Below are 17,880 nucleotides of genomic sequence, written 5' to 3' on the forward strand. Positions count from 1 at the left end.
CCTAAGCGTAATCATCTGCTACAATGTCCTTCCTGTCAAGGACTACTTCAGCTTCAACCACAACAACACACAAGCACACAACAGATACAAACTGCTCTAAACTCAACTGATAACAGTGGACTCTTGGCAGTCGGACTGTTAGCATTTCACTCTGGGCTTACCAATGTTAGAACACTTAATTCCAAAAAGAGTGTTATTATTATTATTATTATTATTATTATTATTATTATTTATTAGATTTGTGTGCCGCCCCTCTCTGAGGACTCGGAGAGGCTCACAACAAGAAAACAGTACAAATCCAATATTTAAAACAGTTTAAAACCCTTAACATAAAAGCAATCATACATCTCATACATACCATACATAAAGTGGAAATGGCCCAGGGGAATCAATTTCACCATGCCTGACGGCAGAGGTGGACCTTGAGGAGTTTGTGAAAAGCAAGGAGGGTGGGGGCAATCCTAACCTCCGGGGGGAGTTGATTCCAGAGGGTCAGGGCTGCCACAGAGAAGGCTCTTCCCCTGGGTCCCGCCAGATGACATTGGTTCATCGATGGGACCTTGGAGAAGGCCAACTCTGTGGGACCTAATCGGTCGCTGGGATTCGTGTAGCAGAAGGCGCTCCCGGAGATAATCTGGTCCGATGCCATGAAGGGCTTTATAGGTCATAACCAACACTTTGATTGTGACCGGAAACTGATCAGCAACCAATGCAGACTGCGGAGTGCTGGTGTAGCATGGGCATACCTGGGGAAGCCCATGATTGCTCTTGCAGCTGCATTCTGCACGATCTGAAGTTCCATACCATTTAGCACATAGCAATACCATTTAACACACAGCAATTACATATAAAATATAACAATATTTAGCACAAAGCGATATAGTATAGTATTAGCACACAGAAAGTACATTAGACCAATTAATACACAGCAATATAATATATTCCCTTATTAGCACACAACAAATACATATACCATTTAAAACACAGCAACATAGTATATCCTCTTATTTAAAACACAGCAATGTAGCATATTCCACTTAGTACACAGTGATATAGTATATACTCTTATTATTACACAGCAGTATTAGCACATAGCTATATCTTAGTAAACATCAATAACTTAGCACACAGCAATATAACATCAGTACTAACCAGCATATATACACCAACAACCAACAATACAATGCAAGGCAACAGAATAACTGGCAACAGAGAGCAGCACGTCTCCCTTATATAGCTGATTGCAGCCTAGCTCTTAAAGTAACACCATCCAAACATTCATTGAAACATATATTGAAATCCCAACCAGTATAGTATGTATTCCCATGATTTGATTGCTATTTCCAGCACATTTCTTTGTAGATAACCGTATTTTTCGGAGTATAAGATGCACCTTTTTCCTCCCTAAAAGAGGTTGATAATTTGGGTGTGTCTTATACACTGAATGTAGCTCTTTTTTCAGCCCATCTAGCTGCTAATGATCTTCCCAGCTCTTACCTTGCAGGCTCTTTCATTGTTTCTCTCTGCGAAGAATGTTTGCCAAGCCCTAAGTCTTTGCAGGGTTTTTTCCATTGCTCTAACTTGCTCTGAATAAGTTTCCTTCCAGCCCTAACCAGGTGCTAACGATTTATTTATTTATTTTTTAAAAAAATTGTGCTGCCCTTCTCCTTAGACTCAGGGCATCTTACAACATGTTAGCAATAGCAGTTTTTTTTTTAAAATGAGCCAGCATATTGCCCCCACAATCCGGGTTCTCATTTTACCCACCTTGGAAGGATGGAAGGCTGAGTCAACCTTGAGCCGGTGGTGAGATTTGAACTGCTGACCTGCAGATCTAGCAGTCAGCTTTAGTGGCCTGCAGTACTGCACTCTATCCCCTGTGCTACCCACAATGTTCCTAGCTCTTACCGGCTTGCAAGCTTTTTCATTGTTACTCTCTGCGAAGAATGTTTTCCAAGCCCTAAGTCTTTGCAGGGTTTTTTCCATTGCTCTACTTGCTCTGAATGTTTTTATCCAGGTGCTAATGATGCTCCCAGCTCTTACTGGCTTGCAAGCTCTTTCCTTGTTACTCTCTCTGAATAATGTTTTTTTAAAGCCCTAACCAGGGGATAAAATAATGTGCTGGCTAAGGACGAATAGCCAGATGAATAACTGGTAAGCAGATTCTTTTCCCTATTTTCCTCCCCAAAAACTAAGGTGTGTCTTATATTCCGGTGCATTTTGTACTCTGAAAAATAAGGTAGACAAATATACATAGTGATTTTGCTTTCCAGTCTTCATTGGGGATTAATTACTGGAAATTAACCAGGCTGGACAGAACAGAATGTGGGACCGGGAACAAATAAATCGAAGCAATTGAACCAAGCCTCCCAAAATAAATACCTTGTTTTTCTGACTTGCTTTGTAAAGTTCTGGCTGGCTCATGAGGGTTTCTGCAGAAATGTCTTTATCTAAAACCCCGTAAATGATGGGCGGCAGGGAGGTGAAGAGAAGGTTGAAGAAAATCAGACTCCAATAATCAATCATGGGGGTTCCTGAAAACCCACAAAAGAATTGATACCAGAACAGGAGATTGACGTATGCCTGCAATGATTTAAAAAAGAAAGAAAGGAGGACAAATGTGTTGTGGGAACCACCACACATGTATGCTGGGAAGAAATTTAATGGACTTCAGAGTACAGAAATACAGGCAAGAATGCAAATCTTCTATGTTTAGTGGGTGGGTGGATGGATGGGGAAAAAAGAGAGAGATGATGGATGGATGTGTGGGTGGGTGGATGGATGGATGGCTAGACAGACACATGAGTGGGTGGAGAAAAAGAGAGAGAGAGAGAGAGAGATTATTGACACAATAACCTTTAACCTGAGACAGAAGGTGTGTTGCCACCACCCTGGCCAGCCTCTGACTTTGTTTCTAATTATTGATTTTGTTTTTAATTCATTGCATTTCTCAGCGCTTCATAAGCCTCTTGTCAATCTGAACCCACTAACCCCTCGCCTCCTTTCAATGCCTTCTCCCCACCCTCTTAAAAGTCGGGGTATCCGCTGGGAGCCAAACCTACCAAATTCTTGTAAAAGAAATAGAGGATCATGTTAGCCAGGCGGGTGTAATACCAGTGGCCGTGGACAAAGAGTAGCTTTCGCAAATGCCGGAACTGAGAAATGGCGAAGTCACTCGCTAAGACAGCCTGCAAAGAGACATATAAAGAGACATATATAGTGATGTGGAGTTGTAAGTTGAGGACTAGATGCATTGGAGAATTAAGACATGGGTGGCATGTCTCTCGGGGGGGTGGGTGATTGTCGTGTACCTACTGTTGAATATGCAATAACTAATATGCAAATAGTTTGGGATTTAAATACTGGATACTGATTTGTTGTTTGCTGAGTGGGAGATTTGAATTGCTGTCAGTTACTTTGGGCGGGAAGCCAAAGGGGTATAAGAACAATAGCCCAGAGCCGTTTTTTCCAACGATTTTCCTCCGACTCAGCGACCACCACCACCTCCACCCCCGCCAACAAGGCACTACCTGGCAAACAAGAGAAAATTGCCCTCCGCGTTTTGCAGCCGGGAACTACTCCAGAACCACCGGGAGCACAAACCGGGATTACATCCGAGGTAACTCTGACTACACAATTAATAGTACCACAGCATGCGCCTCTAGTAAAATAATTGTCCCGGTGCACATTAACAATCACCCGTGCCAAATGGAATTAGACACGGGATCTAAATATTCAATTATGCCATGGGAAAAACTCAAACTGTATATGCCGGCTATACAAAAGGCTCATTTGGAGCCTGTAACTGCTTTAATACGAGACTTTTAGGGGGGGCTATTCCAATACTGGGTAAAGCCATAGTGCCTGTTTCTTTTAAAAATGTACAATGTAACTTGCCTTTAATAGTGGTCTCAGGGGCTAGACACACGCTTTTGGGATTACAGTGGATGACACCTTTGGGTATACAAGTAACTGGGCTTAACAAGATATCAGAAATTGCTTATGCAGACTTTGTTCGAGAATTTCCTGAAGTTTTTAACACCACATTAGGATCGTATAAGGGACCACCTATTTCCTTTTCATTGGATCCCAAAATACCCCCAGTGAGACTTAAACCTCGTAGAGTCCCCTTACCCTTATTGCCTAAATTAGACCAACAGATTGATAAATTGATTGCCCAAGGCATTTTAGTGCCTGTTGACCATGCCCCAATAGTCACACCCTTAAAGCCTGATGGATCCTTGAGAGTATGTGCTGACTACAAATCAACCTTAAATAAGGCATTACAACACCATTCCTATACAATCCCCATGGTACAACAGTTGCTCCATTAGCTGGGGGAAGGGAGAGTATTCGCCAAGCTGGATTTAGCACAGGCATATCAGCAACTGCCAGTGGATGAAAACACAGCGCTAGCGCAAACAATAGTGACTCACAGGGGTGTTTTCAAGTGCACAAGATTACAATTTGGGGTTAGCATAGCCCCAGGTATATTTCAGAGCCTGATGGAGAGATTACTCTCTAACCTTAAAGGGACCATACCATATTTTGATGACATATTAATCTCAGGAGAGAACTAAAATCAATTAAATCAGAGAATAAGATTTCAACAGAAAGGCCTTAAAATCAAGGCAGACAAGTGCGTTTGGGGAACTGATAGTGTGGAATTCTTGGGTTATCGCATTGATAGTGAGGGAATACACCCCACACAAGATAAAATAAAGGCAATACAGGAAGCCCCTGAGCCACAAAATAAAACAGAGCTCCAAGCATTTTTAAGACTCCTAAACTTTTATTCTGTTTTTTTGAAACAGAAGGCCACAGTAGCTGAACCACTCCACAGACTACTCCAGAAAGGAACACCATGGACTTGGGGGAAAGCAGAACACCTAGCCTTTATCCAAGTAAAAGAATTACTATCATCAAAGAGCGTAGTGGTTCAATACAGCACAAGGTTACCAGTAAGGTTAACCTGCGATGCTTCTCAGTATGGGGTGGGAGCTGTGCTAGCTCACATCTTGCCAAATGGCACAGAGGCCCCAATAGCATATTTTTCTAGAACACTTTCAGGAGCAGAAAGAAATTACAGCCAATTGGACAAAGAAGCTCTGGCCCTCTTGGCTGGGGTGAAGAAATTTCACAACTACAATTTTGGACGCTCCTTTGAATTGGTAACTGACCATAAACCATTGTTAGGGATGCTAGCAGAAAATAAACCCACTCCTTTTATGTCACCCAGGTTAATTAGATGGACCATTTTTTTAGCAGGCTATAAAGGGGAGAAGGAAAGCAACCACTCAGATGGCCTGAGCAGGTGCCCAATTCCCTAAGACGGAGAGGACCCTGCTCCAGTTTGTGATATATTATTAGTTGAACTGGATGAAAACCCAGTAACCACGGCCAAAGAAGTTGCTGAAAATACCAGGAAGGACCCAATATTACAGAGGGCTGCAAATTATATTTTAAGAGGGTGGCCTGGCGAAATTGCAGATGAAGCCACCAGGGATTTTAAAAACAAACAACAAGAGTTATCATATTTGAGGGGATGTATATTATGTATATTACAGAGTTGTAATTCCCTCCATCTTGAGGAACAGATGCTGCATAGAGATGCTGCATAGGGGCCACCCTGGAATAGTACGTATGAAGAGCCTAGCCAGAGGACATTTGTGGTGGCCAGGCCTAGATTCAGACATTGAAAAATGGGTAGCCAAATGTGACCCCTACCAAGAATCCAGACCAAACCCCCCTAAAACCTCCCCAGTAGAATGGGAAACACCAAAAGGGCCTTGGTCCAGAATTCACATAGATTACGCAGGCCCAATAGAGTCTCATTCCCTTTTGGTAGTGTAGCTGATGTCTATTCTAAGTGGGTAGAGATAATAGCAATGGCCACCATCAAAGCCTTGCGTCGATTGTTTGCAATCCACAGGTGCCCAGATGTGGTGGTATCAGATAATGGGCCACAATTTACCTCCAGACAAATGGAACTTTTCTTAGACCAGTTGGGCATTAGACATGCGCTCATTTCCCCTTATTCCCTCTGGGCCAATGGATTGGCGGAAAGATACATTAGAGTTGCCAAAGAGGCATTAAGGAGATCAAGCCCAGGTGAAATACAAGAGCGCCTTGATCAATTTCTCCTCACACAGCACATCACCCCAAATTCAGTAACTAACAAAAGCCCAGCTGAACTGCTAATGGGGAGGAAACTAAGATCCCCTTTGGATAGATTACACCCATCATACTGTGAAAATAATAGAAATGTACATGTATCCCCTGAGAGAACTATGTATGTTGGTCAGACTGTGTTTGCCAAAAGGTTTGACGGAGGGTTAAACTGGCTTAAGGGGTCTATTGTACAACAAACTGCTCCAAAAACACACTCTGTTCTTTTAGAGGATGGCTGCACATGGAAACGGCACATTGATCATTTAAGGAGGCTCCTGGAACCGGCAACCTCCAACAACAAACTGTGGACCTTAATCAAAACTGTACCGCTTCACTCCCCACAGGGAGTACCAACTGACAGACAAGCCAACAAGTACACCACGAAGCGGGAAACATAGATATAGACTTGTACTTATCAAACCACTGGGATTTTCCAGCGTTGCAGGAGCGGCTCCCGAGGAGGCCGGCAGCATGTCTGCGGACTCAACACATGGGTCCGTCCCACCGAGCAGGCCAGGAACAGTCAGCTAAGTCGCTGACGAACCGACCTCCTCTTCCCCCGATCTCCAGGACTTGACTGATCTGCGCAGGTCAGAAGGGGAGGTGCGCAGACCCAGTCGATTGGACGATTTTGTCACATGGCTTACTGATTAACCTTTTACTGAACTAAGAGGGGAGGGGTGTTGAATATGCAATGACTAATATGCAAATAGTTTTGGATTTAAATACTGGATACTGGTTGGTTGTTTGCTGAGCGGGAGATTTGAATTACTGTCAGTTACTTTGGGTGGGAAGCCAAAGGGCCGTTTGCTTTGGGCGGGAAGCCCAGAGCCGTTTGCTTTCTTCGCCAATTATGTTATAACGGCTGGTGAGACAATGTTACTCCTGTAGCTTAAACAATAAACTATGAAGATTCCGAGCGCCTAGCTCTGTTTATTTCACCTACCTGCATTCCTTCTTGCCCAGAAATGCCAATTCCAATGTTAGCCACCTGAATCATACTAACATCATTGGCTCCGTCACCTTCAAAGCAGAAAAACACCATCAGGGCATCGCAGAAACCTACAGCAGTTAATACACAACCATGGAAGTCCACTCGCACACCATCCACAACAGACGGCCGACTGAATATGTTACAGGAAGGCTCGTAATAGTCTCTTCAGGGACTGTTTTCTTTTGCTGGTAGCCTAACAGAGTTGGGAGGGACCTTGGAGGTCTTCTAGTCCGACCCCTACTCAAGCAGGAGACACTAGACCATTTCAATCAATCAATCAATCAAAATAGAGATGGAAGAGACCTTGGGGGTCTTCTAGTCCAAGCCCTTGATCAAGCATTAGATACTAGATCAATTCAATCAATCAATCAATCAATCAATCAATTAAAATAGTTTTGGAAGGGATCTTGGAGGTCTTCCATGCAAATATCAGCAACATCCCACGCCAAGAGCGTCCTCGCATGAGATTTCGCTTGCTACATATGCGCAGGAGCCAAATCTTGCACCGACGGGCACACTCACGGCCACTGGACATGTGCGTGCCCGCAGCAGTCTCAGAGTGCATATTGGTAGCGGCCGGTAAGTGCAACTTCTGCCTGCACACACTCACTCACACAAACACACACACACACACAAACACACACACCTTCCTGCCATGAGACGCAACTCACCAATGGCCAATGTCATCACCTGGAGCTCATTCTGGGCTTGTTTCACCATTTTGCTTTTCTGCAGGGGTGTAGCTCGGCAACAGATGACCGCTCGGACATTCCTCGCCAGCTGCATGAAAGTGCTTCGGACTCTTTTGTGCAAAGCAAATTCCAGAGTGGGCCCGTTTAGGATTAAAGCAAAGTTCCTGATCGAAGGCACTTTTTTTAAGGTCTGTTGGGCCTTTGGGCTCTGCGTTTTTAGGTTGATCTCTTCCAAAAAGCTTCTCATCTTTTGCGCACAGGTTTCCTAGTTGGGGAAAAGAGAAACCAGGTGAGAAGAATGTGGTTTTATGCCGGTTCGGTTACTTCTAAGTAATCATTCCAATTTATGGACAGATTGATTTTTAAAATCAGCCTTGCCTGCATAATATAAGCATGATGTGAATAACATGCAATTGTACAAGATCTTTAAGGGAGCGACATGGTTGTTAAGGGACGCTAGGTTTCCCATTGGCTTGGCTAGTCAGAAGCTGGTAAAATGTGACCTTGTGGACGGACGTTATAACCATCGTGTTGCTAAGTATCCAAATTTGGATCACATGACTACAAGGGTGCTCCAATTGTTGTAAGAGAAGAGAGGAGGGGGCAGGGGAGGGCAGAAGAGGGAAAGAAAGGGGAAGAAGAGAACTAGAAGAGAAGAAGATGAAGAGAAGAGTAGAGTACAGTAGAATAGAGAATAGAATAAAATAATAGGATAGGATAACAATAAAGTAGAGTAGAGTAGAGGATAGAGGGTAGAGGATAGAGAATAGACTAGGTTAAAGTCAGGTACGGTAGGGTAGAGTAGGGTAGAGGATTGTGTAAATTAGAGTAGAATAATAGAGTAGAATAGAGTAGAGTAGAGGATAGAGGATAGAGGATAGACTAGGCTAAAGTCAGATAGGGTAAGGTAGAGTAGGGTAGAGGATAGAGTAGAGTAGAATCAACGGTGGGCTACGAGTCGGAACGCTAAATTGCGCTAAGGTGTTGCAGGACCAGCATGATTTTGCTGCTGCACCTGTGGAGATAGCAAAATTGCACACGGAGCCGGAGGTAAAACCTCGCCAAAACAAGGGTGCAATTTTGCTACCTCCCAGGTGCAGCAGCAAAATCATGCTGGTCCCGCAAGAACTTACGAGCCGTGGCAGCAAGCGCAATTTAGCGTTCCGGCTCGTAGCCCATCGCCGAGTAGAGTAAAGTAAAGTAGAAAAATAGAGTAGAGTAGTGCAGAGCAGAATAGAATGTAGAGTAGGATAGAGGATAGAACAAAACAAAATAGATTTACTTAACAACCAACTTAGTAACTTATCAACTGAAGGGATTCACTTAACCACTGTGGCAAAGAAAGTTGTAACACGAGTCAAAACCCGCTTCTCCAATATTTCCCTTAACCAGGTCAATTTTGGGCTGTAAATCCTGTATCTGAAAGACCGTATCATTCAGCCCTGAAATCCCACAAAGATGTATCATTTGTAGGAGTGGAAACAGTCCTTTACTGGAGAAAACAGAAGAGCTGCCAACACACCAAATCCTCACTGTCGAGGGAGAAAAGTTTGTCTGACACATCCAGCAATTTGCAGGAATAAGCAATGTTGATGGCCGTCTCTTTTTTATCGCCAGTGAGCATCCAAACATTAATTCCCGCTTTTCGCAGAGCATCTATGGTTTCTGGAACCCCGTCTTGCAATCGGTCCTCGATTCCAGTGGCCCCTATTTAAAAACGAAAACAAAGCCAGGTTCATTATTTCAAAACAATATTTTTTATATATAATAATCTTAAAATAATAAAACTTTTTTAAAAATCTAAAGAGAGAAAGAAAGAAAAGAGAGAGAGAGAAGAACGGAAGGAGTGAAAAAAGGAAGGAAGGAAGGAAGGAAGGACGTTTTCTTTCCAACTCACCAAGCAAGGTTAATTTATTTTCGAGCCTCTCCGCTGACTCCAGAAGCAGCTGTTCTCTGTTTTCTATGCTGCTTTCAGCCATGTATTGGCCTTTCAGCCACTTTTCATATTCTTCATTGCTCAGCACCTGAACGACACCCCCCCCCAAAAAAAAAACCACACATCCCTTACAATGATAGTAATGGCAACAAGGGACAAGAGTTTTAACCTAATATCAAAGAAACATCGGAATAGAAGCGTTAAAGAAAGGATGCAAAAGGAGGGACAAAAATTAAACGTGAACAAGAAAGATTGCAATGTTTTAACATTTCTTTTAAGTAGTTGAGTTGTTGGATTGTTCTGCAATAACTGTCGTGCAGAGAGTTGGGAAGGAGGAGGAGGAGGAGGAGGAGGAGGAGGAGGAGGAGGAGGAGGAGGAGGAGGAGGAGGGGGAGGAAGAAGAGGAGGACTGCACAGTACTTGATGCTATCTGAACTTGTTTGTTTTCTTGCAGACATTTCATGACCCAACTTTGGAGCATCATCAGTACTAGAAGGAAAGGGAGTGTACAGATAGCAGGAGGAAGAGGAAAAGGAGGAAGGAAAGAGGAAGGGAGGAGAAGAGAAAGGAGAAAGAAGGGAAAAAAAGAAGATATGGTGATGGAGAAGGAGCGAGGAGGAGAAAGAAAAGGAGGAGGAGGAGGAGAAGAGAAGGAGGGAAGAATGAAGAGGAAGAAGGAAGAGTAAGAGGAGGAGAAGAAGAGGAAGAGGAAGGAGGAGAAGGAGGAGAAAGAAGAAGGAGAAGGAGAAGAAGGAGGAGGAGGAGAAAGAAGGAGAAGAAGAAGGAGGAGGAGGAGGAGGATCATCTATCTAATCCTCTATCCCAAATATAAGGACCAAAGTCCAATATTAAGGAGGAATTGTCCACTAGGTGGTCAGCGATAGGCAACTATGGCCCATCACATTACAACCGGTGGACTTCAACTCCTAGATCCAGCGTGGATCAAACGTACATTCAATATGGGTACAAGATATTATCTATATCTATATCTATATTATCTATAAAATAACTACATTATCCATGATTTTCAGCTGTGGATTAAACCACACTCAAAAAACAGGGAAGTCCGATTATGCTCTAGCTAGCTGCTGGCTTTTCTAAATTAGGGAAAAGGTTTTAGATCAGGTTTTCATTACCAGGAATTTTTGTTTTTTAAAAAGGAGAGGTTTTGTGAATTCTTTAGGCTTAATCATTTCGGGAAATTACCTTCATAGAGATGCAAAGGGTACGATATCCTTGTCTGGCGTAATCATTTAAGTGCCTCTGGGTTCTGTCTTCTATTGTCTTCCTAGGTGATCTCTCTTTGCCTGAATTTAAAGAAAAAAAATGGTCCAGAGAATATATAGACATATTAGACTTGGGTGGGGGATTTATTGCCTTTATTTTTATTATCTTTACTTCCTGAGGCTTCCAGTGTACATCAGCCCAATCATGTGGAATTTAGCAAAATTCCACTCGTACTATCTTGCCCACACCTTGTAATAATTCTGTTTTCCTCTTTTTCTTGTATTTCCTTTATAACTTTGTCCATTTCAGCACCTTCTGAAATTTTTCTAATCAAATTTTTGTTCTGATGGTGTTTATTTTTCTAGGTTTGGGCAGATATTTATTCTTTCGGCTGTTATCACATGTATTAACAAATATTGTGTTTATAAATATTGAGGGGAAAGGTGTGTCTTATACTCTGAAAAGTATATATTTTTTAAAAAAAAACAGAAATTTTGAAGTTCATTGTGGTTGTAAATCAAAACCGAAGTCTTAGGGTAGCAGGATCCTTACCAGGAGTGGAATAAACTTACCTTCCCTATTGGTTTGTAAATAAATAAAATAAATACAGCAATACCTCTACTTATGAACTTAATTCATTCCATGACAAGGTTCTTAAGTAGAAAAGTTTGTAAGAAGAAGCCATTTTTCCCATAGGGATCAATGTAAAAGCAAATAATGCGTGCGATTGGGGAAACCACAGGGAAGGTGGAGGCCCTGTTTCCTCCCAGGAGATTCCTAGAGAAGCCCCACGGAGGCTTCTCCCCGCCTTTTCTGGCCCTGTTTCCTTCCAGGAGATTCCTAGAGAAGCCCCACAGAGGCTTCTCCCCACCTTTTCCGGCCCTGTTTTCTCCCAGGAGATTCCTAGAGAGGACCCACAGAGGCTTCTCCCCTCATTTTCTGGCCCTGTTTCCTCCCAGGAGATTCCTAGAGAGGCCCCACAGAGGCTTCTCCCTGCCTTGTTTGTAAGTGGAAAATGGTTCGTGAGAAGTAGCAAAAAAGTCTTGAACACCCGGTTCATTTCTAGAAAAGTTCGTAAGTATAGGTATTCGTAGGTAGAGGTACCACTGTACTTTATTGTCATTGTATGTATATACACAGTATACCCGTGCAACGAAATTCGTATGATGCCAAAGACCAATCTCAACATACATAACAATCCGAAAGAACATGCTCAACTCACCACAATTTCCCACCTGAACCATCCAACATCCACACAACAGACCAAGTCGTATTGTCCAGCAGTTCACTGATGGTGACCCCCTAGTACGTTGTTAAGTGCAATTGCAGCTTTGGGATAAAAACTGTTCAGGAAATGTGTGGTTCAAGTTTTAATTGTTCTGTATCTTCTGCCAGAAGAATCTCTGAGAATGTTGTGCACAGTTCTAAAACAGCGAGATGTGAAGATATTGTCCGTGGCTGGGGAAAAGGAATCCTCAATCTGAGTATTATATTGGCAGTTCTGTATTAGCAAAAACTTCAGAAGAGGAGGATTTAAGGGTCATGATTTCCAACAGTCTCAAAATGGGGAAACAGTGCAGTCAGGCGGTAGGGAAAGCAAGTAGAATGCCTGGCTGCACAGCTAGAGGTATAACAAGCAGGAAGAGGGAGATTGTGATCCCGCTGTATAGAGCGCTAGTGAGACCACATTTGGAATAATACTGTGTTCAGTTCCGGAGACCTCACCTACAAAAAGAGATGGATCAAATTGAACGGGTCCAAAGACGGGCTACAAAAATGGTGGAAGGTCTTAAGCATCAAACTGATCAGGAAAGACTTCATGAACTCCATCTGTCTAGTCTGGAGGACGGAAGGGAAACAGGGGGGACATGATCGAAACATTTAAATATGTTAAAAGATTAAATAAGGTTCAGGAGAGAAGTGTTTCTAATAGGAAAGTGAACACAAGGGCAAAGGGGCACAATCTGAGGTTAGTTGGGGGAAAGATCAGAAGCAACGTGGGAAAATATTATTTGCCTGAAAGAGTAGTAGATGCTTGGAACAAACTTCCAGCAGACGTGGTTGGTAAATCCACAGGAACTGAATTTAAACATGCCTGGGATAAACATAGATCCATCCTAATATAAAATACAGGAAGTAGTACAGTATAAGGGTAGACTTGATGGACCAGGAGGTCTTTTTCTGCCGTCAATCTTCTAGTTTCTATGTTTTTGGGCAGTTCTAATGATTCTCCGTAAAGCTTTTTTATCCACCACAGAGCTGCTCCATAAATGTGAGCACGCTTCCACACACGCACACGTCCTTCCACGCATGTGCCCAGCCTCAAAAAGGTAGCCAAATAGGATGAAATAGAACCAATTTCCGCTACGGGTTTGGGTGAACTGGTAGAATACCAGCTCAGATCCTTACCTGTTAATCCCACGTTCAGCAAATTCATAATGGCAGTGTCTGCTCCTTTCGTGTACACCACAACTTGGTTGAACATAGGGTGTTTCACCACTATCGACATGCGTTTCCGGGAGGAGTCAAAAGGCAAAATGTGCAGGAGCTGAAAAGTTAAAGTTCCCAAAGGCGCGAAGTCGAGCTGCACCTGCTCGGGACTTCTAGTTTTCAAGGTGCATTGGTACGCCCTGGCGGCATGAACCAAAGCCGCTTCATCTGGACTTTCTGCCTCGTACAATATCTCGAGGTTGTTTAAGGATTCGTACGACAATCTGTTTGACCGGATTTCAGGTAACGTTAAAATATCTGGCGTTTTGGGGCTGAAGGAGGTGGCTGGCATTTCCAGACTCTCTGAAAACTGTTCCGGAGAAGATGGGAATTTCACGTGGACAGACAATTTCCTGGAATCCTTAGGTTTCTCTTTACGTCCTGTGGAAGCATCCGGGCTTTGGGAACTCGTTTTGCGACTTGACAACCTTTGGAATATATTTTTAAATTCGCCCAGATTTAAAGCGGGCATTCTGACCATAGATGACCATCGTCTCTGTAAAAGGAAGAATGTTCTATAAATTACAGCTGTCTCTCGACTTACAAGGCTTCGACTTGGGGACCGTTCGAAGTTAGAATGGCAGTATGATGCTTATGAAATCTCCTCTGGTGCCGATAGTGGGTGGGGGTGGGTGAATATATATGGATCAGCATTTTGCAAACTTGACGACATTCAGATGTGTGGACCAACTGGCAGAATTGCTCGGCCAGATGTTTGACAAAACACAGATACAAAACTCACAGTGAAAAGTGTGTCTTGGGGATAGATAGATAGATAGATAGATAGATAGATAGATAGATAGATAGATAGATAGATAGATAGATAGATAGATAGATAGATAGGGCAGGCAGGCAGGCAGGCAGGCAGGCAGGCAGCTGGATACGTAGGTAGGTAGGTAGGTAGGTAGGTAGGTAGATAGATAGATAGATAGATAGATAGATAGATAGATAGATAGATAGATAGATAGATAGGGCAGGCAGGCAGGCAGCTGGATAGGTAGGTAGGTAGGTGGGTGAGTAGGTAGGTAGGTAGATAGATAGATAGGACACATGACAGAAAAAATCAAGGAAGGAAGGAAGGAAGGAAGGAAGGAGGGAAGGAAGGAAAGAGAGGTTTCCTGACAGTGAAAACAATTAACCTATGGTACAGCTTCCCTTTAGAGGTTGTGGGTGCTCTATCACTGAAGGCTTTTAAGAAGTGACTGCACAGCCATTTATCTGAAAATGTCTCGGGTTCTCCTGCTTGAGCAGGGGGTCGGATTAGAAGACCTGCAAGCTGTGTCATTCTGCTACACAGAACAGCTGTGTCATTCTGCTACACGGAACATATGGCATTCCCTAATCTCTATGCACACCTTAAGCCGTGGTTGGTCAGGTTGAGAAACGACCACTGTGTTGCAAATTGCCAGGGCAATGAAGAATTCTGAGATATAGACTGATTCCGGGATTGGCTTTTGTATGTCTCGGTTTGAATAGGCATTGGATGAGATCCCAGCCACTTTCTTCACCAGTCGCGGATCTGGCACAACATCTGTCTCCTGCGGGCGATATTAAAAGATTAAACAATAAGAATGATGTTAGGTATTTTTGTCCCATTTCAGCAGTGTGATGATTTAGTATTATATTTAAGTGTTTTCAAAAAAAAAGGCAGCAGGGATTCTATTATTATTCTATTCTGTTCTGTTCCATTCTATTCTCTGGATTTTCTATTCTGTTCTGTTCTGTTCTAGTCCATTCCATTCCATTCCATTTTAATTTATATTCCTTATTATATTCTATTTCTCTATCCTAATTCTATTGTAATTCTATTCTATTCTATTTCATTCCATGTTCTATTCTGTCCCATTTTCTGTTCTGTTCTAGTTCATTCCATTCCATTCTAATCTATATTCCTTATTCTATTCTATTTCTCTATTCTAATTCTAATTTATTATTTCTATTCCATTCCATTCCATATATTCTATCCCATGTTCTGTTCTGTTCTGTTCTAATCTATATTCCCTATTCTATTTTATTTCTCTATTCTAATTCTAATTTATTCTAATTCTATTCTATTCTAATATAGAATAGAACAGAATAGAATAGAATATATACTGCTGAAAAAAATAAAGGGAACCCATAAACAACACAATATAACTCCAAGTAATCAAACTTCTGTGAAATCAAACTGTCCACTTAGGAAGCAACACTGATGGACAATCAATTTCACATGTTGTCAGCACATTCAATTTTGTACAGAACAAAGTATTCAATGAGAATATTTCATTCATTCAGATCTAGGATGTGTTATTTCAGTGTTCCCTTTATTTTGTTGAGTAGTGTATATTCCATTCCATTCCATTAACCTGTTCTGTTCAGTATATATATAAAAGTCTTTGTGAATGTAAATAAGAAGGGCCTGTACGGAGGAAATATGTTGGCAACTTTGCTAGATTCTCCAGCAAGGCGGATGGTTTTGGGAACACTCACCAGAGGGCTACTGAAAGCCAGCTGTCTCCAGCCAACAAGGCCCATGCTACTGCAACTGTGGAAAATCCGGGAGTTCAAAAACTCGCTAGATTTGTGACTGAAGAACCGTGCCCTGGCCGCGTGCCTCAGTGAAGAATACGACGAGAAGTAGCCTGCCTCCTCATCCTCTTCCTCGTAATCCTGATACGTTTCCAATCTCTTGGCTAGTCGTGGAGAGAACAACCCCCCCCAAAGAAAAACAGCTTCATTAGGGAGACTCTCGACTTACGACCACAATTGACACACCCCCCACCCCCACCCCGATCTGGGTTGCTAAGCGAGAAAAATGGTTCGATGAATTTTGATCCCATTTTAGCAACTGTTCTTTCCACGCTTGTTAAGTGAATCACTTCAGTTGTTAGTAATAGGGTTGCTGGTCTGGGAATCTGGAATTCATCGATTAAATGAATTTTGATCCCATTTTAACGACCCTTTTTTTTGCCGTGGTTGTTAAGTGAATCAAGGCGACATTAAAATGAGTGATATGGATATTGAGTGAATCTGGTTTCCCTGCAAGTGTGAAAAATGATCCTTTTTTTCAGTGATTTTGAACGGTCCACTAAATGATATATTTATATCTTTATATATTCTACATTTTCTATTTGTATTTATTTCTTTTTTATTAGTATTTTAACCTATAGTATTTTTAATTATAAATTGATTCATATTTTAACTAAATTATTGGGGGGAGGTTTTAGTGATGGATAACTGGGGTGGGCATAGGATGTATGGAGCAACTGATTGGTATGGATGGGACGGGTGGGATGGGTGGGGTCATAGTATGGGTGAGATGAATGAGAGTGATGTAAATAATATACTTGGCCAACCTGGCGCTGGAGAGGCAGGAGGGGGAGGGGCGGCTATCTCTGGGGTGACAGAGGGTCAGGATATCTCAGTGCTGCTGGGGAGAGGCAGATATGGCGGGAGCCACGGAGCTAGCCGTTCCAGGGGAAGGAGGGATCGTTGCTTAATAACGATCCCTTGTTCCGGCTCCGTGAGCTCAACCCAGAATACTGGTGATGAGTGTAAATCTGGCCCTGGGATCAGGTTGCTGCTACTCAATGCCAGGTCGGTGGTAAATAAAGCTCTCCTCATCCGGGATCTGATCCTGGATGAGGAGGGCCGACCTGGCATGTGTAACTGAAACCTGGCTGGGCCCAGAGGGAGGAGTTCCTCTCTCTGAAATTTGCCCAGCCGGGTTTCAGATATGGCACCAACCTCGATCCCGGGGAAGGGGGGGAGGAGTGGCTATTATAGCCAGGGAGAGCCTTTGCCTGCATAGACTCGTTGCTCCGGAGATTGCGGGTTGCGAGTCCCTCCTGGTGAAGTTGGACTTAGGGGTTCAGGTGGGCTTGTTTCTCACGTACCTGCCTCCCAGCTACGTGGCACAAGCCCTGCCTGTGCTACTCGAGGAGGTAGCCGGGCTGGCGGTGGGTCTCCCTAGACTTATTGTCTTGGGGGACCTCAACCTGCCGTCGCTCGGCGAATCCTCTGGACTGGCACAGGAGTTCATGGCCACCATGGCAGCCATGGACCTGACTCAAGTAGTTCAGGGTCCGACTCATGAGGGGGGGCACTCACCTGACATGGTATTCCTCTCTGAGCAACTGAGTAATGGTCTGAGACTAAGGGGCTTAGAAGTGTTGCCTTTGTCATGGTCAGACCATTTTCTACTGCGGCTTGACTTCCTGGCTCCAATCCTCCCCCGCAGGGAGGCGGAACCAATTAAGATGTTCCGCCCCAGACGCCTGATGGATCCAGAAGGTTTTCAGAAGGCGCTTGGGGTTCTTCCAGATACACTCGTCCGCAGTTCGGCAGAGTCTCTGGCTGAGGCCTGGAACAAGGCTGCAGCGGAGGCCCTT

At 43.3% G+C, this 17,880-nt stretch overlaps 1 protein-coding gene across 1 annotated transcript in view; it reads right to left on the bottom strand.

The window, feature by feature from the left end:
• ATP10D (ATPase phospholipid transporting 10D (putative)) overlaps nt 1-17,880 on the bottom strand; it is a 37,678-nt gene that overhangs the window by 5,570 nt on the left and 14,228 nt on the right. Inside the window, exons 10-19 of the mRNA XM_070759668.1 lie at nt 15,980-16,182; nt 14,866-15,048; nt 13,430-14,006; nt 11,000-11,100; nt 9,755-9,881; nt 9,380-9,564; nt 7,837-8,122; nt 7,118-7,194; nt 3,063-3,188; nt 2,383-2,583 (exon numbers count right to left, since the gene is read on the bottom strand). Of these exons, the coding sequence (XP_070615769.1) occupies nt 2,383-2,583; nt 3,063-3,188; nt 7,118-7,194; nt 7,837-8,122; nt 9,380-9,564; nt 9,755-9,881; nt 11,000-11,100; nt 13,430-14,006; nt 14,866-15,048; nt 15,980-16,182 (2,066 nt within the window). The remainder of the gene's footprint in view (nt 1-2,382; nt 2,584-3,062; nt 3,189-7,117; nt 7,195-7,836; nt 8,123-9,379; nt 9,565-9,754; nt 9,882-10,999; nt 11,101-13,429; nt 14,007-14,865; nt 15,049-15,979; nt 16,183-17,880) is intronic.

Source organism: Erythrolamprus reginae, chromosome 8 (genome assembly GCF_031021105.1).
Source record: "Erythrolamprus reginae isolate rEryReg1 chromosome 8, rEryReg1.hap1, whole genome shotgun sequence".
Taxonomy (NCBI): Eukaryota; Metazoa; Chordata; class Lepidosauria; order Squamata; family Dipsadidae; genus Erythrolamprus; species Erythrolamprus reginae.